Genomic DNA, 14318 nt, shown 5'->3' on the forward strand with positions numbered 1-14318 from the left:
CCGGTGTTCATCCAATAGGCTGAAATGTCACAGACGATGGCATCATCGCAGCCAATTTGATAAACATCAACTGTGCCATTCAGGAGCTGGTGGCTGTGGGTCAAATCTGATTTCTGAGTCTTTTGCTGTGAGACGGCAGTGGAAACATGCTGGACATCTGACACCAATCATATGTGTTTTCAGTTTGGGTTCGAGTTACTTAAAGTAAGCGTTTAAAGATAAACCCATCGAGAGTCAGGGAATCATTAATTCTTCAGGTTCTCACTGTTACACCCGATCAACTCTCTCGTCCTTTCAAAGATCCATACTGGTCACGTGAGAGGCAGCAGGACAAGGCGCTCTGGTGTTTAACCGGCGAGTGAAATAACACTTGCACGGTGACACAACAACAAGAATGCACCTGTCTATGCAAGCTCTGCCACGTTAAGTCATATGCTCGACGCTGAATCGTCTGTGTGAGGCCGATGCGTGGAGAAGGTCTGACACTTTCCATTGCATTCCTTTCCCTTTGCCGTCTCTGTGCCGTCGCCTCGCTTGTCTTTTCCCATCCATTTGAAGCTTTTATCTCTGTTGTGTTCCCTCTCGCAGCTCTCAGCGGCGGACGTGCACTCACACAAAGATCTCTCATCTGCTTTCCCCCCTGGAGTAAATGTCAGAGACAACTGCCAGGGGGACCGACTGTAAACTGCTGGAGGCAGGCGGTGCAGCCTTTAATACACATGTACAATACCACAAGTTGATTTGTCTGCTCCACGACTGAGGCTGGGCTTGTTAAATGTTTTTTTCTTTAAGTTTTAGAATTAAAGCTGTGAAGAAGGAAGAAACAAAAGAGAGAAAGAAGTAAGCACAAAGCCTCTAATTGGAGAAGCACGGTATCACCTTTCCAGGGACCGTTAAATGTCTCAGCCAACGCTGCCTACAAGAACAAGCAGCTTCTTCGCTAGCATCCAATTAGAGTGGGTTGGCAGTAACTTGTCTGTATTCACAGTATGGAGCCCGCTGATTAGTCTTCTCAGCCTGCAAATTAAATACAGTGGAGAGGCTTGCTCGGCTGTACGCTGGCCTGTTAATCTGCAGCCAGCTGTGACGGCCTTTATCAGCTGCCACGAGAACAGAAGCTCCAAGCAGACCACGTTACTGCAGGGAAGGAGGCAAAGGGGGGGAAAAAAACAACATCATGGACAGACTGTGTGCATCACTGAACATGGATTCAGCTCTTTCGCGAGTCAAACGTGAGTATCGAAGACACATGCACACCAACCAGGCTCATATTCGGCTCCACGTGTCCATTCAGGAGCCGTTTCAAGGACGAGTTATAGACAGTGGTCTTTGCTGTTGGAGGAAATGCATCCGTAAGTCCACTGGATGACTCATCGGTGGCTGCAGTGTGTGTTTGTGTGTGTGTGTGTGTGTGTGAGAGACGTGAAGGCAGGCAGCCTAGGTAGGTTATGTGAAACCATCTGGTTTTCTCCTCACTACAGTGAACACACACACACACACACACCACCATCTCATCCCATTGCCATGGCGAAAACCTCTTTAGGTTCAGTATTTCCAGCAGTCCTGGATATTGTAGAATTAATGCAGAACAAAAGGAGATCAGTCTTTTTAGACAATGGCCGACACTTCCAAACCCCACTTCTGAACCCCCCCGGAGGACATCCCAGCTTGTGAGAATATGTTTCAAAAGGCCCTAATCAATAACAATCATCTCTTCTGATTTTGTTCACACTGCAGGGGTCACATATCACCCACGAGTGGGCAGAATCTCCCCACAGAGGATGCTAGACTCCAGATTCTTCTGGTAGTAACGTTCAGGTGGGTTCATGTCCTCCAGAGTGTGTCGGCATCACCTGGTTTCCCCACCGAGACAGCAAATACAACAACTGCCACCATGCACACGCTGGAGGCTACATGTGTGGCGTGCGACTGGTCACAGAACTGTGTGTGTGTGAGAGCTTGGAGAGAAGTTTTTGTGTGTGTAACACAGTTCGGAAAAAAAGACTTGAGCAACGATACACCGATCGGTCAAAACAGTAAAAGGACTGTCAGGTGATGTGAATTACACAGTTCTTCGCATTACATCGTAATGATCTGCAGGGAGACTTTGGGTCCTGACATTCATTCAGTCATCCTGGACACTGGATCACCTGGGGAGTCCTGTTGTGTCCGTCACCAGGGCGTTGGTGGTGGATTCTTTGAGTTCTTTGGGTTGCAACCCATGAATCAGTTTGTCAAGAGGCCAAATTAATGCCTTGAGCTCTTTGTCATGCTCCTCCGGAGTTTTTGTTTTTTGTGGTGTGTCAGGCTGAATGGTCTGGTTGGGAGGGACTGCCATTAGGGTTTGTACTTAGTCTTAGAATTCATTGCAAATGGATAATCAGTGTATTTCACTTGACCTTTTTGGGTCGTGACTGATCACTGTATATCATTTGTTGCAGAACCAGTGGCATCGCTTCAACGCATCTGATGCATTTTTCCGTTACTAGCTGTCAGTTTAACCCTTAGATGTCCAGTTTACGCACCGAATAAATCATTTGCCACAGTCACTAGCCTACTCAGTTAGCATATTCTAGAGGACCAGACATTTGTAGGTTTAAACTGCATATTAGTTAGCAGGTAATATAGGCTACTGTGCATCATTTTGGGTAGGACACAGAATCAGGGAGGGAGTCTTGTACCTCAGATGAAAAAATAAGTTACTGACTGTGTAGAATTACCGTTGTTGTCATAATTTGGTGCAACAATATGAAGATAGCTTATAAATTATCATTAACAACTGCTGGTTCTAATATATCACACATGTAGAAGGGAGACGGTGCTAACGACTCACTGTATGTATGTGTGTATCTGAGGGCGAAGACAAAAACACTTAGCAGCCTGAAAAAAGGAAGAGCATTAAAAGACTTTATTACAGCAGCACTGCAGAGAGTTTCTACAGTCATAGCCACACAAGAAGACAGCAGGTCACAGACACAATTTATTTTTTCACCATATACGTGAAAATCTTTTTTTTTTTTTTTTCAACAAAACACCGACTGTAAGGCAAATGACTTGATGTGTAATTACGTCTTGGTCAGACACAGACTTTGGTTTAAGTTGTGGACTGCTGCATGCGCAATATTCACGCCTTCTGCATAAATACTGATCACATTTGTTCAACTCTGTCTACATCTAACCACCAACGTATCACATCAATGCAAGATTTTCATCTTATGTTTCCTCCAAACACTGTATCTCTCCTTCTAGTGGGCAGCCACCGGATCATTCTCCCCACCAAATGATGAGCCGCATAATGAAAAAGAAGCTTGAACTTGAGAAAAAGTAATCACAGGCTGCCGTCCTAACCGTGTTATTATAATGCAGATCTGCTACAGCACTACAGCGAGTGGCTCGGGGAGATTAGCGAGTGTCGTCCGTCCCCTCGGCCACTTCTACACTTACACACCGTAATACATCACAAATGGACGGGCACGGCAGCCATAATAATATCTAATTATACTAATTGGACAGAACCCATTAGTATACTATGAGCCGGTCGGCGCGCTCGCTGCAAGACATCACAGTAGCAAATCACATAATGTATTATAACACGCGTCTCTTACATGACGAGCGTGGGATCACTTCAAGATTAATGCAGGTCATCTTTGTTACAGTGCAGACACACACACACACACACACACACACACTCACGCGGAGGCAGGCAGAACCGTCCGTGTTACATGACGGAGCAGGTGAAGCCGCAGCAGTCTTTGAGGAGCGTGAGTCCAGTTTTAGTGATGAACGGCGCCGACGTCTGCTGGGATTTGGACACCACCTTTTGATTTTGCGGATCACCTGGTTGAAGAGGAGACGTGAAAGTAAATGGTCCACACACCAACCACAGCACGTTCACATTACCGTCGTCTCGACCGTCGCTCAAAAGTTAGGCTTTTTAAAGGGTTAGTTCACGTAAAAAAAAATTTAAAAATAAAATGAAGGCTCTATTCTATTCAACATCGCTCCTGTGGAAGGTTTGGGTCATGTTTCATCGCCCACAAAACATTTCTGGAGCCTCGCAGCAAAACAGCGTCGCAGCGCTCTCCTCCACATCTGAAGTAGAAGGTGCTGAATGGTTTTAAACTGTTAAAAAATCATCTGAAAGAGAAAATCAAGCCGCTCAGTACGGCCTGTCTAGAGTTATCCAAGTCTCTGGAAGCTGAATAAACAGCTCAAGGACACTTAGAATGGGTTTGACCTGGATGATTTGCTTTTATGTAGTTTTTTTAAGTTTACCTGCCCAACAACAGATGCAAATTAACTGCTTGCTAACTCTGGTGAAAGATTATAACTAAACTACCAGAAAACTTATTCACATCTAACTCTATCCATCCACACACCTACAAAAATAACACTCTCTTTGATGGAAGGCTGGCATATGCACGCACAGGACTCACCTTTAGCAGCCAGCGACTTGGGAAATTTGGACTGCAAGAAGGCTGCCATTTCTCTGTCCTCCTCCCGCTCCCTGTGGAGGAGAACAATCGGCTGTTTTTATTTGTCAGGGACGGGGGTTCCAAGATCTTGCACATCTTGTTTAATGTCACCGGGCTGGACTGGTGAATCCTCACGAGACGAGAGGATTTTAATAGACTGCGCATGTTGGGAACTCACTGCTGCATCTACACGCAATCTTCCCCTCGATCCCCTTTCCGAAACACATTGACTAATGAGGGAAGGTGGCCTCTCACGTCTCTGCCATCTGTCTGAGACCAATCAAAATGCCACTCAAAGGCATTCTGTCACATTAACCAATGCCTGCTCCTCAGCGGTGACGGCTAATTCAACACCACAAACAAATAATCTGAGAGATTCCTATTATTAGTCGGTGCAAATTTGCAGAGAGGAGGCGCAGAAGACAAACACGCCGTGCTGAACAATATGAAGATCAGCGAGTACAAGTACAAATCAGCGAGGGGCATCGACCTAAAGGAGGAAAATCGTCAGAGTAATCGTTTTTTCATTATCACCATAATCTGAAGCTCCAGACCTGTACAACTGCAGACATGTGCTCCCTGTCTTGTCTTGTCTTGTCTTGTCTTGTGAGAAGAGCAGCACTAAGTCAGAGGCCTCTCCGGCCACTGGGTGTAATAACCTCACCTCAGCCTTTCAAACTCCACATCATCCACGAGGAAGTCCCTGGTCTCCACCAGCTTGTTGATCTGCTTCAGCAGCTCCTCCTCCTTCTCTCGGTCCTCCTTGGACTTGTCCTTGTCTGTTCAGCATTCACATGACAAGTGTTACATTAAACACTGCTGTCACTTAGTGCAGAAATGTTACATTTAAGTTTTTGTTTTGTCTAATGCGTATCTATCTGCCAAGAAATTACATGAAACACTGATTTATTGCACCTGGGTTAGCATTTAGGCACAGCTAAATGCTAACCTCCGCAGGCTAAAATACTCACAGTGATAATGCTAAAATGCTGGTAATGCAGGTAATGCTTACCAAGTTCACCATCTTAGTTTAGCTTGTTAGCTTGGTTAGGTTAACATGTGGATTAACTAGCCAACAGAGAGCCTACACCTGCTCGCCCACTTGCCGTTTTTGGAAGCTGACCACCTCCATATGGTTTCAATTTTAGTCCAACCAAAAAAATACTAAACAACAAACTTGAACAAGAACGTCTTTGATGAATGCCATTTTGGCTAGCTGCTCATGGTTCTTGAGCTAGCAACTGACACCAACTTGACGTAGGGGGCCAACCGCCAGCGAGGCTAACATTTCAGTTGGCGTTTCTTACTCATTAATCTCTCACACACGTATACTTACTTTGCGAGAGTGACCGTAGCATACTAATATTTGCTAATTCGCCCAAAACACAAGGCAGTGTAGGCTAGCAGGGTGGTCAGTAGTTTTGCAGGTATTTGCTTGTGCACTATTTGCACATTCAAACAATGCTAGGCTAAAAAAAACTACAATGGAGGGCAGTTTATATGTTTCAGGTGCAACAGCGATGCATCTCTATTTTTTTCGAGCTGTTCATCCAAATGAAGAAAAAAAGAGGATTGTGAGAACCTGATTACTTTCAGATAGGACACATACTTTATATTACCAACCCTCAAGTGGAATAGGAAAAAGCCTTGAGAAGTGATTAGGTCTGTACAGTGTGTCAGTACAGTCTGTACAGGTGAGGTCATCTGAGTCATGGTTTTGAATCACAGACAGCTATAGCTGGCTGACGTCCTTTCAATGATAATATTTTCGGGCCCATCCAAACCCCAAGGTCTGCAGGTTGTGACAATGTGACAGACAGCGCACAGCGAGACTGTGACTGCTTTTTAATTCACCTGGGACTGAGACGAGTTTCTGCAGCTCCGTCTTCAGCCTGGTGATTTCTTTGCAGAGCTGGATGTCGTCCATCCTGACAGGAAAAACAATCAAACTATCAAGTGGCGTTTGGCAAGGAAGCAGCTGATGCCAGTGTGGAAAAGTACAATGAAGCTGAAAATTAAAATCAGCGTTTTTACAGAAAAGGCTACACCGATCAAGGTTACTCGTTCTCTCTTCAAAGGGGCTTTAAAAACATGTTGTGGGTTTCATAACGAGGCAGTAAAGCAATTTCCGTCCTAACTACGTATAAGCATCAGTGTGAAATAGTGCAAACTTATCAAACTAGGCTGTGAGCTGAGACGACAGCGAGGTCTATGAGTTTATTAGCTGTAATAACACCACCACGCTGCCCTCTGTGAATGAATCACACCTGACGATATCAGATCTCATTTCCCTGCCTGACTCTGGTGCGGATTTCAAAACATTAGGGGCCGGTCACATGAGTGTTTGTGTGCTGCGAGCCGCTATTACAGTAATGACAAAAAAGGGGAAAATTACTGTGATGGAAATACATTCTCCGAGCTGTTGGTTTAATAAAGTAGGTTTCACTTCAGCGTACTTGAGCAGTTTATGTTCAGGATGACTCATTTGCTGACAGTCAGGAGTGTTAATTTAAAATGTGCGTAGTCTTGTTTGTGACGCAGTCAGTCCAAGCGGTGGTGCCGTATCAACTGCCAAATGAAAGTCTAGCTCATGGTTGTTGCGTCATTTCAGTCAGGGACCAAAGTGGTGGACCGAGCAGCCCGACCTCATCAGAAAAACAACTAAATAGGTCGACTATGAAAGCAGCCTATTGCGACCCATATTTGTGTAAGCACAGGAGACCGCTGTTTGCGTTCAGTGTGAAAGGGTTGGTGCCTCAATCTTTCCAAGTTAGGTTAGGGCATAAACGTAGCCACATAGGATTAAGACCTAAACCTAACCAATTAAATATAGTGTCTAGACTTAACCAAGTAGTTAGCAAGTAGTAGCGCCTAAACCTGAACAAGTAGATTAATTGCCTAAACGTAACCACATACTTTTAGCCCTGAACCTGACCAAGTGCCTAAACCTAACCAAACTGCAACCATACTATGAAAGTTTGGTGCATCTGTCGCTGGTACGTTGCAACAATCATGTCCACCATCCCTAGAGCCAAGCTGCTAAGGAGGCTAAAGAAAATATAAGAAAGATTCTAAAACAGTGGATAAAATGAATGAATCCAAATATTAAAGTTAATACTGACAATTTTTTGATCATTTTGGGGAAACACACTTATTTGCTTTATTGCAGAGTTCGATGAGGTGATTGATACAACTCGTATCTGTTAAATATAAGGTTATAGCCGGCAGCCAGTTAGCTTAGCTTAGCACGAAGACTGACAAAGTTAGCCCGGCTAAGAAAGAAAATGCATCTACCAGCACGTCTAAAGCTCTGTAATTAACCTGTTATATCATTTTTATTTAATGTGCACCACCAAGGCAGTTGCTTCCAGTTTTTTTGCTAAGCTAAGCTAACAAACTGGTAGCACTAGCTTTATCTGTAGCCTAACCCACAGATGTGAGAGTGATAGGCCTGGTTAACTTATTGTCTAAGACTCAGTGAGAAAACAAAAAAGTGCATTTTCCAAAAATGTATTCCTTTAATAAAACACGTAACTTTTCAAATGTAGCCACAACTGTGCGGACACGTAAAAGTAATTTGTTTCAATTTGATACAATTTTGTTGTATCCATGCAGTGGCCATCTGTGTTGTAGTTGATGTAATACATGTCAACACATGCAGGCCCTTGGAGACAGGGGGAAAACAATGTATTATCTGGAGTGGTGTTGAGCATCACTTATCACCCGGTGGATGCGGGTGAATGTGGCTGGATGTGGAAACATGATGTGAAACCGATCCGAGTCATCATGAACCACAACACTTATCTGACAGCAGAAACAAAACCCTGAGCAAATGTCCTCTGTTGCTCTGATCCATCCTATGACCACATTATGCGCTGCTGGTCGCTGCTCTCATTCCCCCAGCTCGCTCACCTCCATCCTCAAAATAATGAGGACGGTCTCCACAGGAAAAGAGTCAAATAATTAAAAGCAAGGATGAGAGAGAAAGGAGAAGAGGGCATCTTTAGAAATATGACCAAAAAAAAAAAGAAATGATGGATGTGTGTGTGCTGACTGCTAGAACCCTAAATAGCGCCGCTGTTTCCTTCACACGTTTCTTGCCATCATGCACATGGCTGCTCCCTGTGTTGGCTGACAGTCATTGTGCATCATCTCTTATTCCTGAGGGGCTGTTAAAAGTATCTTGGTGTATTCAGATGCCTGCACAGCGGAGCTTCACCGCATGTGTGGGCGCAGTCGACCAAACATCATGTAAGAGAAGAAAAATATTATCCTCTTGGGTCTAATATCATCATGTCATCGCTGTGTGTCAGTATCCAATCTGTTTTAAAGGGGCGCTATGTAGTTTTTGGAGAAGAAATTCAAACTCAATTTTAATGTTTACAATAATAATGAAGTACTAAAACAAACTCAGAAATATATATTTTTTTCTCCCATTATTGAATAAACAAGCTGTTCTCAGAGGAAAATAAGGTCCCCAGAATACTGTTTGCAGCTAGCAAGGTGGCAGGGTCCGCCACATATAAACGAAGTAAAACAGTATAAAACTGTGTTGTCCTTTAAGGTCAGTTTTGTTTAATCAATTTAGTCAGTCAAGAAAACGAAGAGAGTTTGTTTATTTAGCTTGTTCAAGCATTAATAATCAGTCTATAAAGATCTTTCTCTTGTGATTAAAATGTCTTACCCAAAACTACATAATGCACCTTTAAACAACTCAAATATGGTCTGTAACCACTCGACTTAAATGTGTGTTTTTTGTCCGTGTCCTCGTTTGAAAGGTATTAAAGCGAGTCGAGCATTAAAGAAGCAGATCTCACATGTATCTCAGCTCTGATTCTCTCCGTACGAGGATGTCTCTTATCCGCTCAATTTTGCACAGCTCCCCCTCGATGTCCTCGACTGTAATCGTGGAGTCAGCCATGGAAATGACATCCTCTGCTGCAAGACAGACAAGAGCAAAACACATCCATTTGTTTATAATGAGATTATTTCGACAGATACACCTTTCTTTTTATTTGTTCAGAGACTTTATGTTTGACTGATACCATCATATAAACAAAAAAAAAAATATTTTCATTGTTTATTAATCTGTCAATCATTTTCTTGATTAAACGAATACTTGTTTGGTCTATAAAATGGCAGAAATTGGGGACAAACAGCACAAGATGACACCCTTAAATGTCCCATTTTATCCACGACCCGAATCTATTTAGTTAACTGTCAGAGAGGACTAAAGAAACCAGAAAACATTCATGTTTAAATGAGACACATAATGTTCATTTTCAAGTTCATAATTGTATTTTTGGTTACTACCAGAATATATTTGCATGCTTTAATGCTCAAAAAGCACATCAGTTCTCTCATACTGTCCACTGCAGCAGCTCCGTATCCCGTTTTCAGTTTCTTGCAAATGTGTGACATGGTGACATATTGTGATGTCACGAAGTCACAGAATTAAAGGCGGGACTACTGACGTGGCGTTTCAGGAGCACTGCTTTCTGTGGGCGAGAGGAGCTTCTGCTGGCGCGTACTTTGAACTTTTTCACTTTCCAAATCCTTTACATGCATAAGAACCTATAAAACACTGAAGGAAATGGAAAAAAATCAATAAAGCATAATAGGTCTCCTTTAAGAAGCTGAAATCAGAGAATCTAGGCTGTTTTTACTTTTTAATCCATTATCAAAATAGTTGACAGCGGGTCGAATAGTTCATAGCTAATTGCTTATTCACCGCAGAACTAAAAGGCACCAGAATGATGTACCATCTGTGAACTTCTATCCACAAAAGATGCATTGTGGAAATTTGAAAAGGAATACGTGATGAGCGGTAGACCCGAGACATTTCAGGTGAAACTGAGGGCAGCAATTCCTCCTATCGTGTCACATTACTGTCACAAAAAGCAATCCCTTCAACAGCCTTCACAAAGAATCGAAGATGTGAGAGGAGACGCGTTGCAAAGCTAAACATGCTGTGTTCATAATGAACCGTCACGGCAGACATTTTGACATTTCACGGCAGGAGAAGCATAGGTGTAACTAATTACCTCATTACCGGCAGCATTCTATCTCAGTGATCCGGTTTCAGTCTCCTTTACTGCGCCGGCTGGCTTTGCTGACTTTACTCACCGGAACACTTAACGGAACTGAGCCGTCAGGACAGACATTAGTTAACACCAGTGTTTTTGTTGCACTGACAGGTCAAATGTCGGCCCACAGACTGCTGGACTGTTCTAATTGATCTTACAGAGAAGATTACAATTTTCAGAGAAACACACACGTTAGTAAACACTTAATTAGTGAAACAGTTGAAGTAATTCTCTGAGCATCACTCAATAACTACACGCCCCCCACACGTGCAGCCTCCCACTCCTCACCGGGAGCGATGAGTCATCCAGCCGAGCTCGGATCGGCTTTTAATCACCTGACCTTGTGTGAAACGACGTTACGATCACACACGCTGAAGCACTGGGGTATATCAAGGCTGCGCAAACGCACAACCTCCTTAAACTAACACATGTACCTGGTGGTCCCACAACTTTATTCATCTGCATGTGCATCACCACAAGAATGCACACATTAATAACTAATGGGTGGCGTGGAGTTTCTATCATAAACAGCCTGCACGTCTTCCTTTTGTTTGCATTATTCTGCTCCGAGCCCTCCGACAGGCTCCTTATTATTGGCTTTTCAATTCATGCCGTCTCTTTAATTATACTTGTTTGATTTTGGTTTGCTGCTGGCCGCATGTTCCTTTGATTTCTTACAGCCTGCATACAATTTTGATAGAATACAGTCACATCCCTAAGGCACTGTTAAAGTCAACCATGTGTTACATGATAGGGGGCAGTAAAACAGAATTAATAGCTGTCTGCGTGTGTCCTTGCAATAAAATGTTGCACACATGATATTACAGCACGAGAGGAAAAAGCTTGCACAATGGGAAAAACAGAGAACCGAGAGCTAAACCTGGAGGAACACCAAAAGAATATTAATTATCAGCAACATAGATATATCCATACAAAAAAAACCCAAACCTGTGAATTTCTATTCAACATATTTTACTGAATAAGATTATAGTTTAACGACAAATCGATTTAACCGGTTTGTTGATCGACTTAATAATAATCTGCAACTGCTTTGATTTGATCAGTGACTGTTTTTCTTCGTCTTATATGACGATTGACTGAATATCTGAATAGCTCAAAAAAACATTTCATGGTGCAGTGCCTCTTTAAACCAATATTTGTAAAAGTTAGACAACATAAGTAGAAATGCATAATATATAATTAGACATTTTTTTTAAATTACCTCTTTATCAGTATCTTCTTTGAAATTACAGCCGATGAATACAGATGATTATACGAAGCCAGAGTGCTTTCATGGACAAATACAGCATCTGCACACTCTCATACAGGCGGCGGCATTTTCAGTTTGTTTGAAAGGAGGGAAAAGTCTACGTGTTTTAACACAACTAATCTTATTAGAACTGTGGAATATTAAACCATCCATCTTTGCTTTCTTATCCTCGGGTGTGAATACATTTCGGGGTATGACCTCCTCTTTAAAGTGTAAAATTATGGGTTATTTTATCGATATTGGCCGTGAGAAGCAGTTAATTATTCAGTTCCATCAGATAATTAAAAGAACGTAGAACATATTGAAATTCCTTGGGTTTATAAGTCTAAGTCGTCGTCGTCCTCCCCCCCGTGCCATCCTAGGACAACTAAGATCCTGTGTACGGCCCTGCTGGCAGAGAACTTCCACATGTTCTCAGTGAGGATCTGCAGGAACCTTGACCTCAAATTCATTTCCTTTACACCTAAAGTTGTCACATGTCCCCTATTTTCACCAATCAAGCGATCTTCCAATTAAATCTAAAAGGCTTCTCCAAAACTCACCTGGTTTCTCCGTCTCCGCGTCCACATGCGTCCTCTCCAGTGAGCCGTACTGTTTGGAGGATCTTCTTTCCTTTTCCATGTTCTTCAAAAAATCCTCCCCCTCTCCACAACCGGGAAATATCCGTGCAGCTTGGAAGTTAATAGGCGAGGTGCGTCCATGCGTCTGTGGCGTGACGCGTGAGGGGACACAACTGGAGGAGAGCTGCCGACAGATGCTGATCCGAGTCCGACAGAGGTGGATGTCAGCGCGCAGGAGCTGAGGCTGCAGAGCGCTGCTGAGAGGCGCCCCCTGCTGGCAGAGCGGCGGGACGACACACAGCAGCAGCGTCATCATTACTGCTGAGTTTTACTGGATGACCTTATTTCAACTTCATTTACTACAAAAGTTAAAGTACTTATTGTGCAGCAAAATGTCCCATGTCAGTGTTTGACTATTATATATGATGTCTGTGGATTAATACTACTACTTTATTCATTTGCACGTTGTATTTTGCTGTTGAAGATGTTTAAGGTTCAGCTTTTTTTTTTTTTTTACTTGGTCTATGGATAATCCAAACATTTTTTTTAAATAGTTCAGTTAGCCTGAAGCTGCAGTATGTCAGAAGTGACTACCCAGGTCTCCAATTAGCGCCGAGGGTGTCCCATGTACATAGACTTTGTCCTCGCTGCAGCGGCCCCTGGTTCGAGTCCGGACTAAGGGCCCTCTGCTGTGTCACCCTGCCCACTCTCTCACCCTATTTCCTGTCATCTCTGAAGCTGTCTTATCAATAAATCCAAAAAAAAAAAATTAAAAAGAAGAAGTAATCACCTGTCAAATAACTACAGCTAACTGCTAACCATAGCTGGTGTATGCTAGTTAGCTCAGTTAGCTGTTCAGCTAGCAGGCCAGACTAGGAGTGTTTGTGTTTACATGTTGATGTTTCTGCCACTAGCACAGGCGCTTCAGATTGTGACCAGTTGGGGCTAGCTGGTTAGCATGCTAACTTCATACAATCTTTGCAACACAATACAAATGGCTGCGTAACGTCAGAACTGCTATTCACATTCTGTTGATCATTTTGGGTTTTTGTGTTGTCGTTTTTTTAATTTTCGCTGAAATTCTTACATATTGCACATTCAAGAATCAGGATTATTTTCCTTACCTATGACGGGGAGAACAACTGAAGGGAAATCCTTAGTCTGTCAAATCACTAAATGGGTTTTCACTGGACAGGAAGGGTGTGAAAAATTGCAGTCAGACAAAAGATAGTGGCGTAAAAAGTGTATTTTTATCTGAGATGTGGTGGAGTAGAGGCATAAAATTGCATTAAATGGAAATGCTGAAGTAAAGCGCACGTACCTGGATATGTTCACATTTCACTGCTGCTTTTGAATCCATGAAGAAAAGCTGACGACTCATTACTGAATTAGTTCTAGTGGAGGGCCAACGAATGGAGTCAGTCAGGGTCAAGAAGGTTTTGTTAGATGAAGGTTGATGTTGATAAAGAGTCGTCGGAGAAGAAGTGTGTCTGTGACGATCTGAGATTCAAAGCAGAAAAACTGCATGTGACAGAAAATAAGTCACTTTAAAACAAGCTCAGCCGCCCTTCTATACGCTATTTAACAAACATAAAAGGAAAAAAAAAGATTTGAGTCGCAGACATCTGCCTCTGTAGTGCTCCGCTGCACTTTTACCACTACAACAGCACTCTCCACGGGAGAATAGAGCTGTCGTTCATCATGGATCTTACACTGTGCCTCATTGAGTTCAGCTGTTGGCGACGTACTGGGGGTGACTTTATTTCGTGCAGCCGGGCCCTTGAGGGCCCAGACAGATGTTCGGGGAGTGAATCTGTCTGCGTGCAGGAGCCGCCACTTTGCCAGTGCCACACCAGGGAAAGCTACATTCATTAATTCATTCATTCATTCTTTAGCTGGGCATGCACAGATACAGCCACACTCCTGT

General features: G+C 43.1%; 1 protein-coding gene across 1 annotated transcript; it reads right to left on the reverse strand.

Moving 5' to 3' along the window:
• Positions 1 to 2885: 2885 nt before the first annotated feature.
• LOC115574981 (uncharacterized protein C16orf45 homolog) lies at positions 2886 to 12630 on the reverse strand. The gene is made up of 6 exons (XM_030406699.1): positions 12374 to 12630; positions 9293 to 9413; positions 6330 to 6403; positions 5140 to 5254; positions 4437 to 4507; positions 2886 to 3837 (listed from the first exon to the last, which is right to left on the reverse strand). The coding sequence occupies exons 1-6, from the start codon at positions 12450 to 12452 to the stop codon at positions 3719 to 3721; spliced, it is 579 nt and encodes a 192-aa protein (XP_030262559.1). The 5' UTR covers positions 12453 to 12630; the 3' UTR covers positions 2886 to 3718.
• Positions 12631 to 14318: the final 1688 nt, after the last annotated feature.

The sequence above is a fragment of the Sparus aurata genome, chromosome 23 (assembly GCF_900880675.1).
Source record: "Sparus aurata chromosome 23, fSpaAur1.1, whole genome shotgun sequence".
Classification (NCBI taxonomy): Eukaryota; Metazoa; Chordata; class Actinopteri; order Spariformes; family Sparidae; genus Sparus; species Sparus aurata.

Coding starts and splice junctions, on each gene's coding strand:
- LOC115574981 (XM_030406699.1), bottom strand. CDS start 12,452: ATGGAAAAGGAAAGAAGATCCTCCAAACAGTACGGCTCACTGGAGAGG. Junction 6,404..9,292: donor GAATCAGAGCTGAGATACAT/GTGAGATCTGCT, acceptor TTTTCCTGTCAG/GATGGACGACATCCAGCTCT. Junction 4,508..5,139: donor GTGGAGTTTGAAAGGCTGAG/GTGAGGTTATTA, acceptor TCTCCTCCACAG/GGAGCGGGAGGAGGACAGAG.